At 47.2% G+C, this 20597-nt stretch overlaps 2 protein-coding genes across 10 annotated transcripts; both read left to right on the top strand.

Moving 5' to 3' along the window:
- Positions 1-2968: 2968 nt before the first annotated feature.
- Positions 2969-7858, top strand: LOC118285431 (copper chaperone for superoxide dismutase-like). Of its 2 annotated transcripts, XM_035609100.2 has the most exons (8): positions 2969-3128; positions 3273-3345; positions 4194-4331; positions 4617-4791; positions 5337-5397; positions 5705-5782; positions 5959-6062; positions 6796-7858. In XM_035609100.2, exons 1-8 carry the CDS (start codon positions 3105-3107, stop codon positions 6953-6955), a joined length of 813 nt encoding a protein of 270 aa, XP_035464993.2. In that variant the 5' UTR covers positions 2969-3104; the 3' UTR covers positions 6956-7858. The 2 variants fall into 2 exon arrangements, with proteins under 2 accessions (XP_035464993.2, XP_047192249.1); XM_047336293.1 differs by lacking the exon at positions 5337-5397 and having other exon boundaries at positions 5671-5782.
- An 870-nt stretch (positions 7859-8728) lies between these two features.
- rbm14b (RNA binding motif protein 14b) lies at positions 8729-19821 on the top strand. Of its 8 annotated transcripts, none has more exons than XR_007031809.1 (6): positions 8732-8836; positions 10873-11225; positions 11672-12719; positions 13338-13565; positions 16544-16671; positions 18825-19821. XR_007031809.1 is itself a non-coding variant. In XM_047336249.1 (5 exons), the coding sequence occupies exons 2-5, from the start codon at positions 10877-10879 to the stop codon at positions 16599-16601; spliced, it is 1683 nt and encodes a 560-aa protein (XP_047192205.1). In that variant the 5' UTR covers positions 8732-8836; positions 10873-10876; the 3' UTR covers positions 16602-18389. The 8 variants fall into 8 exon arrangements, 4 of the variants coding, with proteins under 4 accessions (XP_047192206.1, XP_047192205.1, XP_047192204.1 ...); XR_007031808.1 differs by lacking the exon at positions 18825-19821 and adding an exon at positions 18356-18389; XR_007031807.1 differs by lacking the exon at positions 18825-19821 and adding an exon at positions 18356-18389 and having other exon boundaries at positions 13338-16671.
- Positions 19822-20597: the final 776 nt, after the last annotated feature.

Below are 20597 nucleotides of genomic sequence, written 5' to 3' on the forward strand. Positions count from 1 at the left end.
TCCTCCTCTCTGCGACTGAATTATTCAGCATCACGAGGTCGTGCGTGGATGTGCGTTGCAGGTGAAGCGCGGCGGCCGCCAGGCTCATCGGTTTGATTCCCTGTGGGAATAAGCAGAGCTGTAATAAAAAACGCAATGCAAACACGCTGAGGGATGAACCCTCCCTGCAAGCGGACACGTTCAACAACATGGTAGAAGAACTATCCTTCATAAAACTTCTTTTATCTGATATGTTTCATGATACAATAGAGGGCACATGGACACAAATTTGAGCTGGTCCGTCTGCAAAACAAGCAGGGACAGATTTATAGACAAGAAGTACCTTTGTTTAACACGTTTATTGTAGATTTTCATTTATACATATTCATTTATCCATGTTGGGTTTTTTTGTAATTATATTTTCATTGTGTTTGTGTTTTGATGCTGTCCATTCCCAACTACAACCCTGTTACCTAAGGTGTAAACACATCACCTGCTTTATATCTACACTGATAAAAAAAAAAAAGACCTACAACTAAGAAAAAAACCACACATGACTTACGTTTGTTCAACTTTTGGAGACAAATTATCAGTTGTTGTCTTGTTTTAAAAGTTTTTTACTTGAAGTTTTCTAATAAGAAAATATAACAGACTCCAGGTCGGCGGTTAATGCAGAAGGAGGAAGGGGGTGGGGGGGGGGGGGGCATTTAGTGCAGATAAAACCATTACTGTTCCAACAGGGCTGTCAACACTTCCTTTCAGCACTGCCTCTCCACTCTCACACACACGCACGCACGCACGCACGCACGCACACACACACACGCACACACACGCCTCTTTGTCAACTCCTTTCCTTTTTTCGCTGCCTCTTCACATTTTCCCTCTCGTCTCTTCGTCTTCTTCTTCTTCCCGGCCACTTGCTCCCTCTCCGTCACTCTCTCTCTCTCCTCTCTGAATCTGCTGTGCACGGTGTTCCTGTATAGTGATCAGGGTTCCTGCTCCGTCGCCTGTGTCGATGTGTGTCGATGAAATCCCCCCCTCCCTTGGGCTCAGGTGCCACTGCAGCTCGGCCTCCTCTCCTTTGAACGGGGTGGGGGACTTGGTGCCGCGGATCAACAATGAGGCCAGAGATTTGAGACAGTTTCCCATGTATTATATAAATAAAAAAATAACCCCTCTCCTCAGCTCACACATTAAAGGGCTGATGTGCGTATGTGTTTTTGAGCCTGGCGCACACAGGCTCCGCCTGTGTCTCAAAGCCTCTGGTCATATTACAGAGGTCGGAGGTCAAAGTCAATGAGCCACCAGATACAGGAGGCGCTCTGTTCTCACCGAGCTGCCACCACTCGGCTGCCTTCTGTGTGTGTGAGACATCGGCTTCTCGGTGTTGTTTTGACATGGTGACAGCGGCGTTTCTGGATCGACACACACACACACACGCACACACACATACATACACACACACGCGCATTGTGTGTCGCTCTCGAAACTTTATTTGGAGGAGGTCGGACGCTTTTGTCTCAGAATTGTGACCCAGATTTTTCTTGTCACATGTGCAGACATGTGCTGTCAAAAAAATGCCAAGAGATAGGATGAGCACACACACACACGCACACACTGGTGTAAAAACCTGGGAAGCAGTCATCAGCTTAGCGGTGGTGGCCCAATACGAAAAAACGCGGGGATTTAATCTGCAAGCTCGACTCCGTGGCCGTAATCTATACACATTATGAAATGGAATTGTGGGGCCGCCACACAATACGACAGGAAGCAATCATCATTACGGGGACAACCGTCATGCCGGTTTAGTTTTATCCATACGCTACAATCTTCTGTGTCCAGATAACCTCCCTCCTCCTCCTCTTTCTCCTCCTCCTCCTCTGATCCTGATAAAAACCATTAAAGGCGATTACTGTATTGTTTCTACGTGCGTACACACCTGCAGGGTCTCTGCGGAAGGCTCAGCGCGGTTTCTAAGCCTACTTTACCGTCACTGATGAACCCCGAGGCTGCCGCCGGTTCCTGTTCATGAAAATCAGCTTAGACAGATTTAAGGCTTGGGTGGTATGATGATGATTATATATATAGATATATATATGATGATAGAGATAAGTGTCTGTGATTATATTGTGGGTAATGCTATGTATCAATGACCACAAATTACATTCATGTCTAGTTATTTTAACTATATCAGTGATTTTATACATGAGACGACATCTTATCAATATTGCCCACCTTTTATTTTTGAGTAGTTTTGGTGATTACATGTAGTTCAATTCAAATACTTCCACATCAACATTTCTATATACTATCTATATATTGAACAAGATCTTATCAATATTGCCCAACTACCACGCTAAATATCTTCGCTGTGTATTCCTTTTGAGTGGTTTTGGTAATGACTTTATTAAATTTAAATATGTCCACATCTCATTTTGAGGATTTAAATAAACAAAAACATTTTAAATAATATTCTCTCCACTTTTTGCCACTTTATAATCGTACTCCACCTCAAGTCAGGGGCAAATGTTTTATTTTAATTATACTCCACTACATTATTTTCATAACTTTAATTATGTATAACATTGAAATACAAATTCAACAGATCTTATTGATCTGTACTTTTCTTATCTGTACTTTTAGTGGCTTAGATTTGCACTGCAGCTCCTGTGGATTCTTGATTTTATTGTTCTTATATCATGCGTTATATCACATCTAATTGTTCTAAATAGCTCTATTTGATGTTTTTCTTATTCTATTTTTATTTTTATTATATTGTTATCATGCCCTGGGCTGAATTCACCCCGTGGGGTCAACAAAGCTTCATTTTACAATCTTATTTTATTTGATGCTGATACTTTAGTCTGTCTGTACGTTGTAGTATTTCTACTTCAAGTAAAATATCTTAGTACTAAAAGAAACCCTGTATCACTGTTTTGCCTGCAGTTACACGCTATCGACACCTGGGGGCGGTGAAGCGCAGCTACGTCACCGTGACCTCACCAACATGGCGTCGGCCGGGTAGCGGCTACAGCGGCAGCTTCACTTCCGCTTCGAGAAAAGTCGGAAGTTTTCTCATCAGCGCGGTTGTTGTTATCGCACAGTTGGCGACGCGCGGCGACAAGATGGAGTCGAAGAGTCCGGCGAAGGTTCGTCAGACACCAATAATATATAACAACAGAAACCCGTGATGATAGTATGACAGCGTTCGCAGCTAGCTGGCTGACATCGTGAGCTACGGCACCTTTTCTACATGTGGCTGTCACAGTGTTGCGTCTTCTTCTCGTCCACAGCTGGAGTTCGCGGTGCAGATGACATGCGAGAGCTGCGCGGAGGGAGTCCGAGCAGCTCTGCGGGAGGAACCAGGTCAGTCAACCCGCCTGTTGCACGACGACCGGGGGGGTCAGTGGATGGGGAGCCCCCTTTTAAAAAAAAAAAAAAAAAAAAAAAAAATACAAACACCTCCTCTGACGCACTTACACGTGTCGTGAAACTTTACGTCTGCCACTTGCTTTACGGCAGGTCCTTCTTTGCGCTTTACACGTTTACGGTACAGATGTTGTTCTACAGGAGTCCCGCAGGGCATGATTGGTGGAATATGGCTCAATTTTTTTATAAACAAATAAAGTCCCAGTTGTTTACAGCAAAAATGCAATATAGCATCAAGCTTGATATAGCATGTTCAAAAATACTTTGAAGAAGAAATAAGAACAACCAAGCAAATGCATAAACAAAACTCTTGACACTTTTATGTTTGGATTATTCACATTGTTTATATTTACATTCCTCGTTATTATCTGTTTTTTGTGATTCTTATGTTTTTACATTAGTATTGTGTTTTATTTTCCTTTTTGGGGGGCATTTTGTTAGGAGTGTTTTGTGATTACCTGCTGCGGTAACGCTGTAATTTCCCCAGTTTGGAATCAATAAGGTTCATCTATCTATCAAATAAGTTCATATGGACTTCTATGATAGATAGATAGATGTCTTTATTCATTTCCAGAGGGTAATTCATTTTTTCCGAGCCAGCCATAGAGTAAGAGACAATGTCATAAAGTACACGAACAAAGAAAATAAAAAATAATGCAAACACACCTTAATGAAAGGATTCATCGATTATCCAAGTCGCCACGTCACTGTCAAGGTCTCCTTCTCTGTGTCTGATTGTGTATCCGACGATACAAGTCCCACGAGTCTCCCATGTGTGTTTGCAGGAGTGAAGTCTTTCAGCGTGGACGTCAGCAGGGAGGAGGTATTGGTGGAGTCGGCTCTTACCAGTGCGGAGGTGCAGGCTCTGATTGAAAGCACCGGACGCAGGGCAGTGCTGAAGGGCCTCGGAGGATCGGAGCGAGGTGAGCGACGACGGGGGTGACGCCTCGTCAGTGGCTGTAAACTGCCAAATTGTCTGGTCCAGTTTGGAGCCTTGTTTTTTGAATGAGATGGCAGGGCTCACGGTGATAAGGAGATATTTCAGTTTTAAGACTTTTGCTGTGGTGAGATCGAAAAAATCTCAGTTAGATCTGAACACAATGTGGATATGTCTAAATGGGGAGGATGCCAAAGTGTCACAAAGTTATTAATAACACAAATTGTGTAAAATCTGCGTACCTTTTTTTTTTTTCTTTCTTTAATGATAGACCTGGGTGCGGCCGTGGCGATGCTGGCTGGCGTGAGGAAGATCCAGGGGGTGGTGCGTTTTCTGCAGCTGTCGGAGGAGCGCTGTCTGATCGACGGGACCATCGACGGGCTGGAGCCCGGACCTCACGGCCTCCACGTTCACGCCCTAGGAGACCTCACACGGGACTGTGGCAGGTCGGAGACCGGCTACATTTAACTTAGGTCACTCTCACTCCTCTTTCCGTCTGTCCTCCTCCATGTTCCCTCCTTTCCAGCTCACAGGTGTAATCTCCTTTCTTCTCCTTCCTTCCTTCCTTTCCATTCCTTTCCTATCCAGGTAGACAGTTTCTTCCTGCATTCACTTCTTTTTCTGCTACAGTACTTGGAAGAATGTGTCAAGTCCTCCTAAATCACTCCTACGTAAGACTTAAGAACAAATCGGTTCGTACAAATTGTTCTCGCATTAGGGCTCTGGGTTTTTCGGGGGTGTCATGGTGACCTTGTGCCTTGTTCACACGTCATCTGCCTTTCCACCATATTTCTAGTTTGCCTCTTGACATATTTATGTTCAGTTTAAAAGGCAGATCATTCCGGCCGACCACCTCTATTAAAAGCGGACAGATTGAAAAGCAACGGCACACATATTTAAAGTGAAACGTCTTGGCCGTCGTGTGACATTGGCGCCTCTAATATTGAGCGTAGAGTTTGATCAAATCCAATTTCTTTTTGCTTTCCTGCAGTTGTGGCGAGCACTACAACCCTTTCAGGAGACAGCACGGTGGTCCAGCAGACGCCGAGAGGGTGCGTTCAGAAAACTTTCCATATAATCACTCGCTGTGTGCCGAAGATCAGCGGAATGTTTAGTGTTAGTGTCAGAGTGCAAAAACCTTAAGCAGACGAATATTCCCGCATCATAAATTTCCTGAGAAAATGGCTCCCTAGACAAAACTAAAACTTCAACACAGGATGCGATATTCCTCTCAGATCTGCCAAATTTGTCCCGTGGGAGCCATTTTGGGGGCTGCTCTGCTCCAGGTGCTGGATTTTCAGTGCTCCTCGTGTTTTTCCTTTCAGTTACGATTTTTCACGTGCAGCGTTTGCTCCGCAGCACGCCGGTGATCTAGGCAATATCGTCGCCGGACCCGACGGCAGAGCCTCGTTCCGGCTAGAGGACAGTCAGCTGAAGGTAACGCTACGCTGCCCCATGTAACTACAGGATACTGTAGCAAAGGGTAGTTTGGTTTTTAGTTGGGAAGTGAGATGTTGATCATGTGACATCACATGATCAACATCTCACTTCCCAACTAAAAACCCGACGCCAGACGGCAGCTTTTTAAATTCCCTGTGTGCCCCTTGTTGCAGGTGTGGGACGTGATTGGCCGCTCACTGGTCGTGGACGCGGGGGAGGATGACCTGGGTCGAGGCCCTCCCCCTCTCTCCAGACAGACAGGAAACTCTGGGGAAAGGTGGGTCAGACACAGAGTCGACACAGAGTGAAAACAAGATATCCGATGAAGCCAGTACATGTACATATTTTGTGATTTAATGTTGTTATGGACAATTATGTCATCTTAAATTTGGTTTATTAAAAAAAACTAAAACTAAGGAATATAGAATACATCATTAACTAACCATTAAGGTTGCCCTGCGGTTTGGTGCAATTAACTTTTAAAGCTATGTCATAGTAAATCCATACTTAAATGATTTTTTTAAATGTATTATTACGATACAGATTTGGACCACACACAGTGAGGTTGTAATTTAGGATTATTTTCACTCACATGGGAATGTTCTGTCATAGCTCTTCTAATTTATCATTTCTCCCAAAGTATTTCCAATGTCAACAATGAACTTTGATATTTCATATATTTTGAATAATACATAATAAGTAACAGAGTGCAGTCAAAATAATGATATAACCACGAGAGATGTGCATAATTAACTGTTAAACCGTTTAAGCGACAATAAGTATCAAAACTATCAGTTAGACAGTGTATGTAAAAGTTTTGTTTTGAAAATGTTGTATTAATATTGTGTCGCAGACATTTTAATCATGTCGCTTAACAATTAATGAGGAAAAAATTTACTCAAAATGTAAATCTCCTAGTGACCACTCTAATGAAGCGGCTAATTTAATTTTTAATTGTTCCAAACGGTCTTTAAATATATATTTTTCCCCATCTCGTCTCTCCTTGACAGACTGGCCTGTGGGATCATCGCCCGGTCCGCGGGCCTGTTCCAGAACCCCAAGCAGATATGCGCGTGCGACGGCGTCACGCTGTGGGAGGAGCGCGACAGGCCGATAGCCGGCAAAGGTCGGCGCAAGGCCGACGCCGAGACGCCGGCGGCTCACCTGTGAACCTCGGGCACGAATACTGAGATTGGATTTGAACAGAGAGAGCTCAGGTCGGGAGCACTGAGGAGTGCGTTTCCAAACAGCTTGAAAGACAATCAAAGAAAAAAATTACTGAAATTTTCCTCTGTGACGAAATCAAATGACGTCTGGGGTTTTTAAAATGCACTAAAGCAGATAAAACAGGGCCGGGACTTTGTAAAAGTCACCTCTGATTAGCTCCATTAATACCGTTTGACGTTTGTCATTAACATCTGTATCGATGCGCTCGTACGATCGGAGGAATCCATTTTGGCTCAGAGTCGTGGCGGAGATGAACGCCCTTTAATTTGCTATTAAAGTGTCCAAGTTAATAACATCAGACTTCTAAAAAAAAAGAGATTGGGTTCACCATATTGGCTCTGTGAGCGTGTTGCAGGTTTTGCATTGATTTTTCTTTTTTCTTTCCAGATCGAGCATCTGTCCTGTCCTAGTAATGCCTGAATAAGCTTATTGAATTTCCCTCAAAACGTTCAGTGGGTGTCCTTTAACATTTCTGTGAGGGTTGTGAAGGCAACTTGAATTCAGGGCCCCCAGTAAGAATTAAAAAAAAAATATATATATATATATATATATATATATATATATATATATATATATATATATATATATAAATATATTAGTCTTTGAAAATGACAAAAAGCCCTTGGGAGTTTCCCACAGACCAAAAAATGTCTTCAACTTGCCTTAAAAAAAAAGTCCTTAATATATACAGTTGGTAGTGATATAAACTGTGATGAAATCCTTACATATGAAGAACTTCCACCAGAAAATGTTTTGTTTTTTTGTCTGATCATTTGTTAAATGTCCAGGTATATTCAGTTGGTGGTCATGTAAAACAGGGAAAAAAGAATAAATCTTTACACATGAGAAGTTGGCACCAGAGAATATTTTGTATTTTTATTTAAATTTTTGGGCTTCCAAAATAACATGTTTTTGTGTCGTCCACACACACCAAAGTTATTCAGTCCACCGTCACAGAAGAGCAAAGTAAACCAGAACATACTCACATTGGAGAAGCTAAAATCAGAGAAATTTTCTCCATAAAAACCACTTGAACCGATTAACCTATTTATCAAAAATATTTGCGTTTGATTTAGTAGCCGATTACTAATCGATTAACTATTGCAGCTCTATATTTAGTTGGTAGTGATATAAATCCTAACATATGAGAAGCTGGCACCAGATGAATGTTTTGTTGAAAAAATAAATCATTAGTTGCAGCTCTAAATCTGTGTCATTTTGCATTTTTCTGCATTTTGTCATTTCTTTAGCACGTGATGACCCCCCCCCCCCCCCCCCCCCCCCCCCCCCCCACACACACACACACACTCCTCACTTGTTGCTCGTTGGCCCTTCGGAGCTGAAACATCTCTCCTGTGGCTTTTGTTCGCTGTTTGCATTTGCACCTTTGATCATTATTATTGTTGCCTTGTTTTTCACATGCTGTCTTTTTAGAATTGTTTTATTTGGTGTATATTTGTAGTTTTATTTAGTGTATATTTGAAGTACATATTGTAGATTTTGACATTGTCTGGCATTTCTGTGGAGAGCAAAGGAAAGAATTTCATTGCGCAGGGGAAACATGTTTCCTTACTGTGCATGTGGATAATAAACTTGAATTGAACAAATTAAAAAAATAGGCTTGTTGAACAGGGGTTTTTGTTGTTGTTGTTTTTTTTGCATTTTGCATGTTGTTTCATGTGTTGTTGTTTTTTGATTCAACATCCTGCAGCCTGCAGCAGCAGCAGGCCCCGCCCCCCTCTGCTGCAGCCGTCCCCCCCTGCGCTGTGCCCGACAGTCAACCGGAAGCGGGGCGCTACCATTTTGAAACACAGCACCGCCTAGGTAAGATGGTAGACCCCTCTTTTTATTTTTTTTTTCACATCTTAATCTGTCCTTTCTTTCTGTTTATTTAACACCCCCGCTTATTACGATTCTCCTCCGCCGATTAGATCCGATTCGCGCTCATTTAAAAAGCTCCGGTCGTTGGTGTGTTTTTTTTTAGTTCCCACCCGTTTCGGCGACAGAAAGGCGGCTCGACCGTGTTGTTGCACGGGGAGAGCACTCGGCGTTGCACCGCAGTCATCCCTGAAATGTGGTCGCGTGTGTTGTTCATACATTGCATCGGGAGCCCGCTTCATTGATTTTTTTCAATCTCACATATATATATATATATATATATATTATATATATATATATATATATATTTATTTTATTTTATTTTCTCAATGGTCGTTTTTTTCCGACAATCGGGCGAAACCAACACGAATCCCCGGTTCGCCTTTCACACAGATTCTTTCTTTCTTTCTTTCTTTTAGCAGCAGCAGACATGGACGGTGTGTTAAACCTGTGTAACCCGCCGGGTTTTTTTTATTATTATTGTTATAATTGTTACTATTACTATTATTGTTATTAGCTTGTAAATGGCGGTGGGAATGTGTTGACTCAGCGTCGTGCTGCGTCATCAGAAGAGCCGCTCTTCTCTCCACCCGTCCGTCCCTCCCTCCCCTCCCCCGCGCTCTGCCTGAGATGAACCCCAGGGTTATTGCTGCAGCCATATATATATCAAGGGACACACACATATACATATACATATGTACAGTTCACACACACACACACACACACACACACACACACACACACACACACACACACACATGCATGTACATATACATATGTACAGTTCATACACACACACACACTGCTGTGGATTGTGAGTGTGTGAGTCAAAGCTGTGTGTGCACGTGAGATCTTTAATGAGATCCCTGGACAAAATCTCCTCCTTTCGATCCGTGATGTGTGTGTGTGTGTGTGTGTGTGTGTGTTGGAATGTGGTCACCTTGGGTTAAAAAAGAAAAAAAGAAAAGCTGCTCTGTTTGAGTTTGCTTGCCAGCTCACAGGCAAATGTGCGGTATTGTAAATTGCGATTCATGCGTTCGTGGCCTTTTTTATCAAGACCCCGTTGACAACGTGGACCTCGAAATCACTGGCTGTCGCGTTCTCTTTTCTCCTTCTGTTACACGGGTGATCTAGTAGGTTTTTGCTCAATCTGCAGATCCGTCGTCTTCTGTCTACTGTTATCTGACCATTTAATGCTGAAGCAAATTCATTTTTTATTTCCGTTTGAGTTCAAGCGGCATGGTGTCTTGCACGAGGAATATTTTTGTCTGTTTTAACTCTGGTTAAACATCTCATGGTGGTAAAAATTTTGTCCCATTCAGTGTAAAATAAACCATAATTGGGGAGCGTTTACCATGTGATTGACAGCTAAAACCATCCGATGGGTTCAGGTCCCAGGTGCAGGTGGACGTACAGTGGATGATCTCTGTTTCAAAAAACAATATGGCGCTGGCCAAAATGCTAAATCCGAGGCTTCAAAACAGCAGTTCACAAAAAAAATGGGTGGCGTCACGTTGGGTGACCACATTGTCCTTATGTGCTACAGTCCACTCCTGTGTTATAGGACCACCACCGCCTCCTTGTCAGACGAGTCCAGAGCCAATGGCGTGGCTTTGTGCGCACCCGATAGTCCGCTGTATTCACGGCCGGCCCAAGGCATGAGCGAACTAAGCGGCTGCTTAGGGCCCCCAATGGCCACCAAGGGGCCCCCATGCCCAATCAGTCAGACAGTTGATGGAAAAGGCAGTAGCGTATGAAGATGAACGCAATGTCACAAAAGTGGATACGCATGACTAATTGCAATCTTTTACCATTTACCGGATAGCTGGCCGTCAAAACAAGCCGACGGTTCAGTCCAGGTATCTTCAGCTAACGTTAGCCAACTAACCATTAGCCAAGAAAATTCTGCTTAGGGCCCCATATAGGCTAGCACCGGCTCTGGCTGTATAGTGTAGTTAATCCTCTTGCTTGTTTCCCCGCAGCGCCATGGACAAGAGCCACACAGTGAAGCTCTTCGTGGGCAACCTGGCGTTGGACACCACCCAGGAGGAGCTGTCGGCCATCTTCGAGCCCTACGGCCAGGTGGTCAGCTGCAGCGTGCTGCGGCAGTTCGCCTTCGTGCACCTGCAGGGCGAGGGCGCCGCCGAGCGCGCCATCCGCGAGCTCAACGGGCGGGAGTTCCGCGGCCGCAACCTGGTGGTGGAGGAGTCGCGCGGCCGGCCGCTGCACTCCACCAAGGTGTTCGTGGGCAACCTGAGCGGCATGTGCACCACGGAGGATCTGCAGCAGCTGTTCCAGACGTTTGGAAAAGTCCTGGAGTGCGACAAAGTCAAAGGTGAGTGGAGAGCGAAGTAGCTTTTGAATTGTTTTTAGAAAATGCCCCCAGTCACGTTCCTCCCAAGTTGTAGTTGATGATATGATGTAGTGCAGGTAAGAGTCTTATAGTCTAGTTTTCAGGGAGGGGTTGGCAAGGAAAGTTGTGGAACATTTGTGGTCACTTCTCACATACAGCCCCTCCAGAAGATTTCAGCTTTACAGTCTTCAGAGTTGTAGGGAGAGTTTTGAGCACTTAGAGATGTTCTATAAAGTTTAGAGTCTAACTCTGTGATACGTTGATACACCACTGCAAAGTTCTCAGTGTGCAAAACGAGATAAACGCCCCACATCCCCGTTGTAAAGATAGACGAGGTGGTTGACTCAAGTGCACTCATAGAAGTAATAAGTAAGTTCTTGTGGCAAAGCCACTATGATCCTAATTGTTGTCCCTGCGCTCAATGACAGCCAGGCATTCCTCTTCCACAGGCTACGCCTTTGTTCACATGGAAAACAAGGAGGACGCGCTCCAGGCCATCGAGGCCCTGCACGGCACCTCGTTCAAGGGACGGCCGCTGTCCGTGGAGCTGTCCAAGGTCCAGCCCAGCAAGCAGGTGCCGACGGGGAAAATCCCCTGCGTCAACTGTGGGAAGCAGGGCCACTACGCCGGGGAGTGCCCCGTGGGGAAGCCCTCTTTGGAGCAGTACCAGAGTCAGGCGGCGGTGCTGGCCGCCGCTGCCGCCGCGGCCGCCGGGCTGCCGCTGCAGGTCCAGCAAAGTGTTCACAACTCGGTCTACAACACCTCCACTTTCGACCCCACGTACGCCGCCCTCACCGGGATCACCACGGGCACGCGCACCGACGGGAACCCGGTGAACCCGGCTGTTTACGGCGCCCTCGCCAGCCAGGTGTACGGTGCCAATGTTGCCAATCAGCTTTATGGTTCGGTGGCCAATCAGGCAGCTCTCACGTCGGGCGCCACCCAAATGTACAGCCAGATGGCCCCCAACATCTACGGCCAAAATCCCGCCGCCGCCCACGCTGCTGCCGCAGCCCACGCTGCCTACTCGACTCAAGTTTACACCCCGACGATGGCCAACCCCCAAGTCTACCTGACCGCTGCCCACGGGTTAGATATGCAAACGGCGGCAGCCGCGGTGAACTCCGGCTACACCGTCTCTCCGGCGATTTACGGCGCCGCCACACCAGCCTACGCTCACATAAGCGCCATGGGAGCAGCGGATCACACGACGGCCCTCTTCGAGGCGGCCAGGCAGGCGCACTACTTTGCCCAGGGCCAGCAGGTCATGGCCGAGCAGCAGAACGCGGCGGCGGTGGCTGCGGCGAAGGGAGAGAGGGACCGCAGCCCCCTGCGGAGGTCCGCGCCCCTGCTGCCGGACCCCGTGATGAAGCCGTTCATGTACCAGAGGGCTAAGCCGCGCCGACCCCTGCTTCCCACCCCGGCCGGCCGAGCAGCGGAAGAGGCCGCGGAGGCCGCGGAGGACCCCATGGCCAGGTAGGAGACGATCGTCGAGTGTTTAAAAAAGTCGGCAATGCGGCACCACTGAAACATTAGAGATGATCCGATACTATTTTCCCCTTCCTGATACCGATTGTGATACAGAGTACCGATCCGATACCGGCGCCTTTAAAAAACATAACTCATAAGACCTGATTGCTTCTTACTCTGATGACCATCGTTGTTTAAACCCTTTGACAAACAGATACATACAGAGAATGAATGACATAGAACTTCTATTTATTATGGATAGATGGATAGATTTCTTTATCGTCGTTCGCCTGTTAATGTGCACTACCGGAGATCTTTTCTTCTTTGCCGTCTCTAAAAAACAGAACTTGCCAGCGGCAAAGACGTCAGTATCAGAGGCCTTTAACAATACTGGTATCGGAACACCTCTATGAAACATAACCTCCTGTTTCTTCTTCTTTGCCCATTCCTCAGGGCTAATTAATGCTTTTTTGTTCTTGTTTCCATTTACCGTACTTCCTGTTCCGTTTTATCACTCTCTCGTCGCTCCCTTTGTGTTTGCCAAGTGCCGCCATAAATTCCCTCGCTTTCCCTCTTCCCATCTCTCCCCTCCCCTAACCCCCCTCCTCCTCCCTCCTCTCTCAGGTACTACGCGGAGTACTACCAGCAGCTGCAGCAGTACCCCCAGTTCCAGTACGCCTACCCGGCGGCGAGCGCGATGACGGCCATCCCCGGCATGCCGGGCGTGTCGGCCATGTCCGCGGTCCCCGCCGTGCCCGCGATGTCTGCGCAGCCAGTCGCCACGCTGGACGCCCTCCGGCCGGGGATGCCCACCGCTGCGGCAGTGGCAGCCGCCATGGCCGCGCCCAGGGTGTATGAGCCGCCGTTGCCGCCGCCCACGCGCAAGGAGGCCATCCTCCGCCGCCCCGAACTCTCCCTTCACACGCCTGAGCCCCCCTTCCGATAGTCACACACACACACACACACACAACTCTCTGCCGCCCCACCGCCACCCCCCATCCTTCCCTCTTTGCCCTCCCCCCCCCCACATTTCTTCTTCCACCCCAAACCTGACCACCTTACAGCAGCTGTATGTGTGTGTGTGTGTGTGTGTGTGTGAGTGTGTGTGTCGGGCTGTGGGATATGAAGCTTGGGGCTCCTGGGTTTTATTAACCTGCTTCGCGGGGGGGGGAACGTGACCAGCTGACCTTGGTCTTGTTTGCATGCACACAGTGCAGCCACGAAAAGGGAGGCTCTCATCTGTCGTACGGGCATTCTTTACGTCTCAGTTTTTACTTCTTCTTTTTTTCTTTTAATCGTGCCAGTCTGACACTTGTGCCAGTATTGGACTGACCCCTCCCCCCCGGTCAGTCGTCTCATATATGCCTTTATTTTCCGCAAAACCCCCAGTTATGATTTTCTAAGGCCCCGAATCGACTTTGAATCAGCCACCCTCCTCCTTGGGGCCTTGATGGATCAGCCCGGGCAGCTAATTTGTAAAATGACCCTTTTTTTGCCTTACGTTTAAAGAGTTGAGATTTGTAATTTGTAATATCGGATGGGAGGTCAGATGGACGCATATTGTGTGCTGGCTGCATTGCAACGTATCCAACAGAATCAAGGTTGATGTGTTTTGCGCGGGGGGGGGGGGGGGGTGAATGCGTATGAATGAGTCAAAGCGAGAGAGAGAGAGGGATGTGCGGGCTCCTGACCTTGCAGCACACTAACGCAGCAGCTAAAAGGCTGCGCCTTGCAGGAAAAAAACGTAAAGCACACACATTACGTACTGTAACGATCTCTCCTCGACCCCCTCCCCCCTTTATTTGTCTCCCGAACCCCCCTCCTCACCTCTACCTTCTTCTCGGCGCCGAATGACACTGCCTCACCTCTCTTTCTCTCTGTCTCTCTCTTAGCGACAGCTTGTCTACCTCTTCGACAGGAAACTTCAGCGTAGTAGAGTCTCGTTCTCTCTCGTTTTTTTTTTTAAGTTGTTTTTTTTACCCGTGTCCTTTGAACGCGCTTCTCTCGCTCCGGTCGGCCGTTTTTATCTCCCGCCCCCTCGTTGGAAAAGGTCGGCGGGAGGCCGTAGATGTAGTCCTCCTTCTTCACGTTCAGAGGCCTTTTCCTTTTTCTTTCTTTTTTTAAAGTAGCGTGCGTCTGTTTGATTTAGTGCAGTTTTTACGTGTTAACACTGGTGTATTAACTGGGGTGTAATGATTGTAAATGAGGAGGGGGGGGGGGAAACACACACAACCCTCCCATACGTGACTACTGAATGAGCTGTTTACAAAAAGGATCTTTACATCGCATCCCGTGAGGAATCGTGACGGAATGTGACGAGCTTGATTATGTGCCTTCACGCGTTTGAGCGAAGTGCATTAAGTGGAGGGAATCTCCCATTTTTTAAGTGCTGTCTTTGACGTGACTTCTTCTTCTTTTTTCTATCATTTCAAAGGGAGGAGCGTAGTGTCCGGGAGGCTTAAAGCCTTTTCTCGTGGACTCTTGTGTACTTAGGGTTTTGAAAAAGCCACAAAGCGTGAGCCTCTCACGGGCTCCGGCTGTAACGCAGAAACAATAGCACCAAGGAAGTGAGAGATGGGGCAGTGTCTTCCAGTCCCTCGCCCACCCACCGCCACAACTTTCCTTCGATTTTTTTTCTCTCTCTCCACATACCAGACCTGCCTCGGATTGTAATTGCCCAAAAGAAAGGGGACGTTCTCGCGCGGTTGTCGTGTTTGATTGGTGGACTCTTCCGGGCAAATCTCCGCCCGTCGGTTTATCCAATCACTTTTTTTTTTGCAACTACTATTCGACAGCGGTCTGACGTGCACACAGTCATCACCTTATTGCCTCGCCCCTCCTCCTCCTCCTCCTCCTCCCCCCCTCTCCCCCCTGTGGTTTTTAGTGGCCCAGTGACTTTTTGCATCTCACAGTGTAATCTTTCTGTGTCGTGTATATATATATATATACAAAAACACATACCAGTTGCATCCTTTGTAGAATCATGTGGTTTTTTGCGAAAAATGTCTTGTTTGCCATGTTTTGAAACCATCATTTTTTTTTTAGAGAAAGTATTTTAATTTTGCCTCCTTTATTTTTCTTTTTTTTAGGAAAAGACAAAAGTTAAAAAAACAACAACGACAACAAACAAAACAATCGGCATGCTTTTTATTGAGAAATATGTATACTATAAACCTTATTATAATAAAGAATGTTTGGCTGACTATTGTGACAAAAGAAAGCAAAAAGGGTTTGGACGTTTCCCCTTCTTCTTGTTTACGTTGTTCTTCTCCACCTAACTGTTTCTCTTGTGTAAAAAAAAAAAAAAAAGAAAGACCGCCAGACCCATTTGACGGGGGACCCAAGGGGGGGAGACAGGTGTACACGCTGGCCCAGCTTTGCTCTCTTTCGGTCAGGGTAAGTGCGGGTGGGTGCTCCTCTCTCTCGCCAGCCTCTCGAGCTCGTGTGCAAACCGACATTCTGTACGAATTTGCTCAGAGCAAAAAAAAAGAGAAAAGCATTTCGGTATTGAAAAGGCCATTTTTTCCACGCGCGCGCACACTGCGAAATCCCGCCGAGAGCTGGGGAGAGGCACACAGATAGAATGGCCTGGGTTGCATTTTGATCTGTGGAGCAGTGCTGTTTTCCTGGGGTTGATGGGTGTGCGTCTGGTCCGGTCCGGTCCCTCCCCCCTCCCCCTCCCCCCCTCCGCCCCCTCTTGTGTGTCTTTGTGTCCACTCTCCTCTCAGACCTGCATGTGTGATAATCTGTAACTCTTGCCGCAAAAAAAAGAAAAAAAGCAAAGCCCCACGACAAGTCCAGCTCTGAACTAACTATCTCAACTGAATTAGGTCACCGCGCCACCTGGAACGGGGCAGCTTGCAGCCGTGCGTGAGCGTGGCGGCGTGAGCCATGGGGACGACTTTTAGCGCGACGCCAACGCAGCGTGGAACTTGTTCTCTCTCTCTTCACCACCAAGGTAAATGATTAAACAAAAAAAACAAAACAAAAGCACTACTGACCTCCTCCTCCCACCTGCCGCCCCCCTTCTCTGACTGTGCCTTGACCAAACACTCCTCCTCCTCCTCCTCTCCTCCGCCATCACCTCCTCACCCCCTCCGTAACTCCTCCTCCTGCTGCAATGGCAGTGCCGCGCCACGACAGCCTTGGGCTTCTCCTCGATGTGGGGTGGCGGGTGGGGTTGGGCCAGGACCCCCTCCACTCTGCCCTCTCTGTCCTGTGAGAGAGTGAGTAAGAGTGACGACTGTGTGTGTGTGTGTGAAACAGAAAGGGAGCATGGCTGTCTGAAGAACACTCTTCGGGTGGTGTTTCGTTGATTTGTTGAGGCTTGGCACACGCGGACACCCCCCACCCTCCCCTTTGCCCGCAAGTCAACTCCTGTCCGTCGCCGTATTCGCCGCCCTCACACCCCCCCCACCCACCCCCAACCCTTCCTCCCATCCCTGTTCCTTCCTTCCTCCTCCTCCTCAACCCCCACCCCACTGAGCCTATGCACCTACCTCCGCCGTTCACGAACACACACACACGCGCTTTTTTTTCTCCGCCGCCACCGCCGTCGCCACCTTGGATCTGGGTTCGTGGCTCTGGCTCGGACTCAACTCTCCCAGAACCACCCAACCTCCCCCGTCCTCCTTTGTTGCCATAGAGGCGCTGGGCGTGCCCATGGACAGTGTATGTATGGCGCACCCGCTGCCGCCGCCGGACTCGCCAAAAAACATGACGTCAGTGTTGGACAAGTCGCTTTGCTTATAAACTGTTTGAATGCTGGGTTTGCTCCACGTTGTGGCTGTGGAAGGGATCTTAACAACCTCTTTCCCCCAAAATAACTTCCGATATGTCAAGAATGTCCAATCCTCTGGTGGGCCACACCAGAAACGTCCTATAAGATCGGCCCACGGCCCGAGGCCAGTCTGACCTGTAGATTCCCATCGATCTCAGGGTTCCTATAGGACTGTTCTGGGATGGCGGCTCTATATTTCTGTAATACTTTCACTCAGTTGTGAGATGGAGTCCAGACATCGAGGGGTTTGTCTCCCGTCCGCCTAACAGACCAACGAAGGGAAGGGTAGTAGAAGGAGGGGGGATGAATTGAAGGAGTTGAACACAAGGTGAGTCGATGGCGGAAGCTGCTCCCTGATCCCGACTTCTTCCTGATCTTGGAGGACCCTGTGGTTGGTCGACAGCCCCCTGTTTATACTCGTCAGTAGTGTGTCCCCGATGCTAAGGCCGCCTTGTCTCTTAGGTCACGGTTTATTTGGATAACCTTAGGGCGCGAATACGACTGCCTTAGTTTAATCTGAACCAACATAAAGTGTGAAAGGCGCCGGACCAAAATTTAGTCTGGCCAAAAGGGGATTTGGGTCCAGATCCATGAACCATGGTTGTCTTAGTTTGAGAGTTGGGACCAATTGCAGGAAGTCGAGATAGTAGTAATACCATAAAATCACTGTGGCAACGAACTTAATCAGCTATTTAATTTTGTCCATTCAAACGGAAAGACTGTACTACCCCGCAAACCAATCAGGTTCGAGTGTAGATGGAGGCCGCCCACGTAGGTGATGACGACAAGGTGTACGAATGTCATACGCAACTCTTCAGTCCGCTCCCTAAAACGCCCGTCGTCTTTGTTTTATGAAATGTAGAATTCCACATGCTGTCGGGGGGGGGGGGGGGGGGGGGGGGGCAGATAAACAAGCACAGTCCTCCCTTTCCTGGCCTCCACGATCAGGACGTCAGCAGCATTCCAATCTTCTGACCCTCCAGCCACCTCATCCACCCCGAGTCCTCGCTAAGGGCTTCTTCAGGCGCTCGTGTGAGTCTGGGCTTCCCGCGCTTGGGCGAATGCAGCCACGCATCTCTGAGCCCCACCTCCCCTCCCCTCCCCTCCCCCGTACTGACAGCAGCCTCCTCCCTAACTTCCTCACCCCCTGCCGCCTTCTGTGATGCGGAGCGGCTGAAGGCCTGTAATCCCGACGCTCTACATGCACACGTCTCTGTATTGTCTTGTTTTTGGGCTAACACCAGTTAGGTTTGAGCACAACCCATGTAGACCATGTTTGCCTTTCTGAGTGGCGCGGGTATCAGACTCTACCTCTGCTCATCCTCCTTCAGACTAAGACGCTGTATGGCGTCAAGAGTCACACCTCAGCTGCAGCGCATGAACACGACGCGAACCCCTGAAGAATGAGTGAACGTTGGAGCTCAGCGGCTCCGGAAGTGAATTTCCCCTTCGTTTACTCAAATGACATTCCATAAAATTCCTTGTATGAAGAGTCGAGAAGCCCGGGGAACCGAGCAAGTAAACTATGAGATGAGTCGTGAACGTCTGACGGACGCTGATGTTACACTTAAGGATTGTGGGTAGTGTAGTACTCCTCAACCACGTGGCCAATAAAACATCGGACGGTCACCACATTATGGCTAATAATCAAAATGTGAACGGAGAACATGAATGGGATTTTCACTTCCTCACTGTTGCGCTCTGTACAAGTCAATACAACATCCCCCTGCCTTTGATTTAAAGAAATCACGCTTCATTCTCGAGGGTGGTGGTGTATTGTCTTTCTGAGGCGCCGCTGTATCTTTGTCCATTCCCCTGTTGTATCATTTTTTCCTGTGATCCATTTTACTTTCATAACCCACATCGTGTTTACAGTGATGGACCTGTTAAATTTCCTCGGCTGCAGCCACACACAGTCGCACCAGTATCTAAAGCATCGTTCGAGAAGTAAGTAGGTTAGTGGACCGAGCTGTAGTCACATCCAAGAAGCCACGATTAATTATGTTAGCAAATCATCCTGGTTTCCCCCCAAAGACACATATGGAGGATGACGAATCTGGATCCGCTCATTTCAAGGAGATTAGCTCCGGCACGAGCCGAATGGGACGAGGTTTTTTAAAAATGTATTTTATGTAGTTGAGGAATGTTCATGTTTACCGTGAATGACAAATCCCGATTATATAAACACAAAAAAATGATATTGTACGGTTGTGTATGCATATTGTTTATATGCCTTTTTTAAATCTGTATTTCTTATGTTGAGGCCTTTTTTTTCCATTCAATCATGCAAGCATGCAAATCATAAATAAATCCAATTTTTATCTCGTATAAATGCCTGGATCTCTTTTGTTGTAACTGAATTTCTTTGTATACAATGTCAGGAACGACTCTTGTATTATATTTCAATAGAAAATAACTAGAGGATATGGATATTAGGTAGTACAAGCTTCCTGATACGATACATATATGTATAATGTATGAATCTGTCAATGATTGTAAGATGTCGTTATCAAACCTTTATGACAAAGAAATGTAATTGAGGCTTGATATTTTTAGTTTAACCATAAACTTTATCATGAATAACTATAAATTGAAAAATAACAAATGCAACCACATAAATAGAATCTTAATTAAGGAAAAAAAAACTTTCATTTTAACCCAAAATGTACAACACAAATGCACATTTAAAGGCTCACATGGATTGGTCGATGATACCGGCCCATATTTGCCTCTCACAGATATTGGCGGCGCGCACCGATATGCTCCAATATGAACTTTGCTCTAACCTGGAGCCTCACCTCCAGCTGTGTGGCATGAGATGGAGTTGGAGTCAGATGATCATTTGAATAACCTCTGTAAGTGTCACTCAGATCTGGACACTTTTACACTTTCCAGGGTTCGTTTTTTTTCGAATCCCTGTTTTCCTTTGGGGCCAGAGAGGCCCCGGGCCGGAGGTGGACAGTCACCAACAGCAACAGGTGCAGCGCCCGGGCCATAAAAACCCCGCTGGTGTTCGGGGGGGGGGGCGTGATTGACGTCACCCCCGCGCCACTCGCGCGCCCGCCGGCGGGAGGCGACCCCGCCCCGTGCACCTTTTTAGGGTC

This window comes from Scophthalmus maximus, chromosome 12 (genome assembly GCF_022379125.1).
Source record: "Scophthalmus maximus strain ysfricsl-2021 chromosome 12, ASM2237912v1, whole genome shotgun sequence".
Lineage (NCBI taxonomy): Eukaryota > Metazoa > Chordata > Actinopteri > Pleuronectiformes > Scophthalmidae > Scophthalmus > Scophthalmus maximus.